Raw genomic sequence first — 6,955 nt, 5'->3', positions numbered from 1 at the left:
CTGGACTGAGATGTCTCTCTCTGTCACTGAGCTGAGCTTCCTCTTGCTGTCACACAAACACACAGCCTGTTAATCAGTTTGCCTTTGCAACCTCACAAGTGAATCGGCAACATCCACATTACCTAGAAACCATAAAGACTGAGCTGTGACACAGACAACTGATATAGATTTGAGCCATGGAAGGGGCAACTAAGAAGCCAGTCACTCAAAGTTCTTACAGTTCAATATGAGATCAGCTGCCTGAGGAAGAGCTTTGAGCTTGAAACATAGCTGCATGTACGTATATAAGCCTTTTCTGTGTTCGTCCCTTGCTCACTTATGTGCTTTTGTTCACTGGTGTGCTTATATGTACAATTAATCAATTTTAACTTTTTGCATTCAAGATTCCTGTCTTTCTGTTTATCTGTTTATATTTTATAATCTGTTTATATTTTGTATTTATCTTTGGTCTATGTTGAAGACCTTCCCCACTGTTTTTTATGTGGATATGAGATTTATCCTGGCCAGTATACTGTATTTTATTCAGACATTCATTTTTTTTTTTTTTTTGCATCAGGTAAGCAGCAGTTTATCCTACAATTAGACAGCGCCCTCTTTTGGAAGAACGATGAAACTGCATCTTTGAATATACCTTGTTAACTGGCCACTCTTATTTGAAGGCTTGGGCCACCCGCCAGAGGTTGAATTAATCTATATCTCAAAACTAACTAAAAAAAACCTAGTTATCCTCATCTCTGATCCCTAGTCTGCTTCAAGTATGCATTTACGTGAGGGTAATGCGTGTGTGTGTGTATCTACTGAACAAGTCTGTAGGTAATGTAAGCAGGGCCTACTTTTCCATTGTAATTAATGAAAGATCAGCGCCAGCGCTTTTTTCACAGGTCTTTGGTGGACACAGGGCCTTAATGTATGTAAAATAAGTCAAAATTGATGTGCAATTGGATGTCACATGCTTCTTAGGTGTGTGTGTGTGTGTGTGTGTGTGTGTGTGTGTGTGTGTGTGTGTGTGAGTGATATAGGCCTAAATGTTGTCTAACAGCCTTGAAGCATAATCCCACCACACGTCTTGATTGACTTGAGACTTGCCTCTAGTGACTTGTGTCTAAAACACATCAGTCCCCATGAATATTTGCATGGAAATTTGCATGAAAATTTGCATGGCGGCATGAAAATTCAATTCAGAGTTCCAAACTTTTGGTATTGGCTGATAAAGTACCGATGCAATCCATTACTTTTACTGAACAACATAGGCCAATTAGTTTGTGTTCATTAGACAAAAATGATTGAGATGTAATCTGGGTGAAAAAGTTGCTTTGGTTTGATTTCTGCTATGTTAAATGTGGCTTTATCATATTTCAGTCATGGGGAAACTGTCAGGTACCAATAGCAATTCCTTATATTTCAGAGAAGCGCAGTCTCAGATCAGCAGATCTTTTTACTGTTCCAAAGGCCAGATTAAAAACTAAAGGTGATGGAGCCTTTATAATCAGAACTCATGCCAGTATCATGACACAACTGTAATGAAGAAGCAAGTTATTAACCTAATATGTATACATAGGCACTGTGTTAGCGGAGTGTGAATGTATGCGTGTGTATGTGACTAGAAACGTTATTCCTTCGATTTCAAGATTGAATGCACTGGCAGGCAAGGATGAATTGTATCCTATGTTGCTCGTAAAGGTACTTACATTAACCTTCCCCTAAATTATTGTTGAACTACGTGTAGGCTTCCTCCTCGTCATCTATTGTAGCTTAGCAAATGCGTAATGTTAATTACCGTGCACTACGGTTACGGTGTAGGAGACTGGCCATTCATTTTCAACTTCCGTACACAACAAGCGGACAAGGACCCATATGGGTGTCTTTGTATTGCCAGTAGCGTTATTCTTGATCAATAAATAAAACCATAACATTTTCGTGAATGATACTCGGACTGTATTGAAAATGTTAGCCAAAAAATTAACATGTACCACACTGTTAGATTTTTGATTTACACAGCAATCACCGGTGAGTGATTTCAGATGCGTCTGTTGCAGCGAAGCCCTCAGTGGGCGGGTTTAATCACGTGACGTCACACGCCGGTGGTCGCTATGTGGCTCTGGAGGCCGACAGTGTTGTTTGGGTTGTTAGGGAGCAAAGGAGTCGTCAGAAGCATGGTGAGCATTTATCGAATGATAATATATATCTGCCTGTGTTTGTATGAAGTGGACAGTAATATTAATGTGTTAACTGAGGCCAGAATTATGAACGGCAGCCAGGTCAAACTTAGGACTCCTATTTTTAAATGCAGTGCAACGTGCAAATCGGTCCGATGTCGAATCAACTAGTTAGTGCTGCAGTCCCGTTAGCTAGCAAGGCACGTCACTGTGTCTGTGAAAGTACAAGACATAGGTCCAAGAAGAGAGAAATATCTTTCTTTTTAATCCAACGGTACTCTCTTCCAGTTAGACTAGTCTGCTGAGTCATGCTTGCTGAGTCACGCTTGTTCGGATATTGAATGCAAGTTGCTGCAATTCTTATTTATGAATGCGTACTTGCAAAGTGATTGCTGCACTGACGTTAGCTGAACTGTAACGGTGATGTTAGTTAAGGGAGCAAGCTAGTTGATAAATCATCGTTATAATTTATGGGCCAGCAGGCCTATCGAGCCCAACTCCAGGAATACAACAACATACCAGCACCTCTTAATCAAGGAGGTTCTATATTAACGTACTGGCCATAACTTCAGCTTCGTCTAGCCATATACCGTTAGATCACGATTTCAAAGTGTGTGTGTTTGTATGTGTGAGAGAGAAATCACTTGATTTCCTCTTTCCTATGCAATACGGAAGCGGCCCCATTCATTTGCCAACAATCTTAACTGTTAGATCTTCGATGTTCATTGTTTGCAATCTCCAGATTTTCCCTGCTTGGGATAAGACAGTCAGGTGCACTAACCGTGACTTTGCCAGTCCAAACCTGTCCAAACCACCGGTGATGGAAACATCATACAGAACAGAACTAGCAGCAAGATCAAGTGAAGGAAATTAATGGGGACACAAGTAAATAGGGCAAAGTGTTGTTTCACTTCCCTTGTTTCACCTCCTCTGAATCTTACTCAGATCTTTATTATGGTTGCACAAGGTTTTCCCCTTTGGTTTGCTTTCATGGACTTTACCCCTGATTAACCTGTACCATCTGATCTCTTTTTTTGGTTTCTCTTTCTCTTTCTCACACACGCATACACTTTTCATTCTTTCTTCTATGCAGTGTGCTCAGGTGGGAGATTGGCAGAGTGCCAAGTCAATCTACGAGTTCTCTGCTAAGGACATTGATGGCAATGAGGTGTCTCTTGAGAAATACAGGTAAAACACAGGCAGGAAGGCTAGCTGTGTCTCATAGTTATATAGTTATATCACCATAGATTCTCACTGTTATCTGTCCCTTCCATGCTGTTATCTTCCGTGCAGAGTAAGTAACAACAACATCCTCAGAGTGAAGAATCTCTATCAATCTTTCTATCAGCAACAGCAGTCATCCTCAGCATAACATAATATCATGTATCCCTATGCTTTAAACAATTGCGTCTTAATAATCAGTGACTTTACATAGAGATTAACAGAGCAGAGAGTAGAACATTTCACACAGCCAACAGACTTCACACATTTGGGATCAGTAGTTGGGGAAAATTATTTCCTCACTTTAACCTCTGTTTTTCTTTTTTTTTTCCTCTGCCAGAGGCTTTGTGTGTATCATCACTAATGTAGCCTCTAAATGAGGAAAGACCAGGGTAAACTACACTCAGCTAGAGGGAATGCACGCCTCCTATGCTGAGAAAGGTTTACGCATCCTGGCCTTCCCCTGCAACCAGTTTGGGGGACAGGTAAGGAATACCTTTTTATAATAACACAGTGGCTTCTATGCAAATAACAAATCTTTTTGTCATTTACACTGATCAAATGTCACAAGAATGTTGTCAGACCACTCTGACCCTTGAACTGTTTACTGTTGGTTGCTCGTCTTAAACCTCAGTTATCTTAAATAGAAGGCATTCCTTTGTGCAATGCAATGTTGTAACCTATTGTGTGCAGTGCAGCATTTTTGACCATAAGGTGAAAAGCTCAGGCAGGAGGGAGTAATTTGATTAATGTCCTGTTTTTGCACATTTCAAATTACATTGATTTGGTTAAAAGTGCTACAAGCCTGCTCCCCAGGTTCATATTTGAAATATGCAAATTATTTTGTACCTGGATAGTCTTTCAAGTATTTATACAAGTGCAAAAAGCCTTAGCAAATCTTTCGGCAGTATGGGCCTCTGAAACACAAGAAATAGTTCATACTGTCAGCTTTTCGACAGCTTTGACATGGTGTACCTTTATTAATACCTTTATTTCCAATTTTCTAACTTGGATTTGTCCCATCTCTCTGTCATGCAGGAGCCAGGCACTGATGCAGAGATTAAAGAGTTTGCCAAAGGTTTCAATGCAGAGTTTGACCTCTTCAGCAAGATTGAGGTGAACGGAGACAATGCTCACCCTCTCTGGAAGTGGATGAAGGCACAACCCAAGGGCAAGGGAACTCTGGGAAAGTAAGTTATTCTCCTCCTCCCACTGTTGTCTACTTACAAGAAGGCACATGACATTGCATATGTCAAATGAGTAAGGGCCAATGAAGGAACTGCACAAAAACTGACATGAGTCACTAAAAGGATGATTTTCTTTTGGGTTGTAGAGTAGCCTAACCATTCAGGCCCTGTGCTCTATATCATGAGAAGCAATTTTGTTTCCACCTCACCTCACCTCATGTTCCCCCATTGCAATATATCTGTCAGAAGTTTAATTGTTTTCCTTGCAAAAGCAGCAGGAAGCAGTCAGCTCAGAATGAATGTGCCTTTAACGGCAGGCATACCCCATACACCATAATCATGCGCTCTCGCTCCCTAGCAACAAAGTTAAGAGCAGTGGCACACATGCAATTTCGTATGCAAAATTAAGCAATGTGGTTGAAATACGTTTCAGAACAGTGCTGCCCAGAGGATGCCAAGTGCAAATCATCATGACTTCAGTTGTTGTGTTTAGAAACCAATATGAATACATTAAATTTTCAGTGTAGTATTTTAGAGTCCCGTTAGCCTGCTGGGGGTTCTCTTCGGCTGGCAGGCTGCCGGGGCTGGACTATGGTAGAGGAAACCCTGTAGTGGCAAGGCTGCACCTTTTTGTAATGGTTGTTACTCCATCCTCTTAAACCATTTTCTCCCTCTTTGTTTGCCCCATGCCTGGGGGGAGACTGTAAAATGTCATAACAGCTGACAGTAAATTTGTTTTAAAGTCATTGCAGTCTCAGTGGTTTGTGTTCTGATGAGCTTTCCTCTCTCCACAGTAACATCAAATGGAACTTCACAAAGGTAACTCGCTAGTATAGTTGGTATCATTACTTTTTAGATCCATCTCCATTCAGATGTGTTTAAGACTCGCTAAATGATCGTTCTGCTACAACTGTATGTGGAATTCATGTGCTAATGATTTGTTGTTTTATTCCCCTGCAGTTTCTCATAAATAGAGAAGGACTGGTAGTGAAGAGATACGGCCCAACAGATGATCCCAGTGTGAGTATCATTCATAGTCTGTTTGATAACATTTCTACTTGAAGCAAAATATTGTCCTTTACTTAGCTTGAGCCTTCCAGATGATGCTGGTGGATATGGATAGTAGTTTCTTCTTTAAAACATCACTCATCTGGTGGTGTCATTGACCATACGAGTATTAAAGTTGTAATGCTGCACTTCTCATTGGAGAGGCTGACCCCTAGGGGTTTATTCAGGAAACTTGCTCATTGTTGCATGCTCATGTGTCTCGATTTATGTTGCTATGGAGAACGATAAGAATAAAAAACTGTATACATTCCAAAGCTTGAAATTGTGCTATATAAATAAATAAATAAACTTGACCTTGAAATGTGTTTACATGACGCCACATTGATCCTCTGTTGTGTATGAGCAGAGTTGGGCCTCTGTCCATGGTGCTGCAACGGAGCAATTCTCAGTCCTCCATTGTTGTCTAACTCCTGTTTATTTCTCCCTGCAGGTGGTGGAGAAGGACCTGCCCACATACCTGTAATACTGCTGTTTCTCATGTGCTTGTCTGACCCCTGACCTCTCCTATGGACTGCTGGGTATTGGTGGGTGTGTCTGGACCAGTGACGGCCTGTCTGTAAACCCACCTGTGGGGAGGGCAGGCCTGATGATCCCTAGCGTGCAACTAACCCCCAGAACCACCCACACAGTACCCTGCATGAACATAGGAGCGGACGCCTGCCAGACATGGTCACTAGTCATCCAGAGCAGAGACCCTCACAGCTTATTGTCAGATACTCAGCCATCCCTTTCCTAATAATAATGAATGCCATGTAATCCTTTCTGAATGTGTTCCTCAATGTTCAGTCACAATTTGTCAATGTGTAAACAGGCATGAATTTGCTGTAGTGACACAGGCTGCCATAGCTTTCCCATCTTTCTCAAATGTAATGCTACTGATAATATTATTTGCACTGAACTTATCATAGACCCATTCTGCTGTCTGAAGTTCATGTTTCTCCTTTTTCATTTGATGAAGTTAGAAAATAAATTGTCTCCTACATGTGTATGAGTTTGTCAATTTGTATGTGCTTATTAAACCTAACCTGAGCCATGGTAATGGTAACCTGTTGGCGATCTTTTATATTATTGTAGTAGCCTATTATGTTGTGCATGGATTACGGATCATGCAGTTCAGTTTGAACCACAGCATGATTAGTGTTCGGTGGTAACGTGTTGTTCTGTAATGCGTTACAGTTACTTTCCCCAGTAACTAGTAGTGTGCCCCATTAGGTAACAGCAGTAGGTAATATTACAGGTACTAATAAAAAAAATCGTTACTGTTAGCATCTCCTCTAAATATGAGGTTGAAGTTAAATTATCCCAAAGCTATATCCCATATAA

At 40.9% G+C, this 6,955-nt stretch overlaps 1 protein-coding gene across 1 annotated transcript; it reads left to right on the top strand.

Annotated features, from left to right (window-relative positions):
- Positions 1–2,059: 2,059 nt before the first annotated feature.
- On the top strand, positions 2,060–6,616 carry LOC139644934 (phospholipid hydroperoxide glutathione peroxidase-like). Its single transcript, XM_071520472.1, has 7 exons — positions 2,060–2,156; positions 3,250–3,344; positions 3,718–3,862; positions 4,416–4,567; positions 5,359–5,383; positions 5,525–5,584; positions 6,063–6,616. Exons 1-7 carry the CDS (start codon positions 2,091–2,093, stop codon positions 6,093–6,095), a joined length of 576 nt encoding a protein of 191 aa, XP_071376573.1. The 5' UTR covers positions 2,060–2,090; the 3' UTR covers positions 6,096–6,616.
- The last annotated feature ends 339 nt before the right edge of the window (positions 6,617–6,955 follow it).

This window comes from Centroberyx affinis, unplaced genomic scaffold, assembly GCF_046629955.1.
Source record: "Centroberyx affinis isolate AG114_WGS23_722 - 3 ecotype Tasmania unplaced genomic scaffold, CSIRO-AGI_Caff_v1 ptg000804l_1, whole genome shotgun sequence".
Lineage (NCBI taxonomy): Eukaryota > Metazoa > Chordata > Actinopteri > Beryciformes > Berycidae > Centroberyx > Centroberyx affinis.
This window is presented reverse-complemented; position numbering and strand designations above follow the sequence as displayed.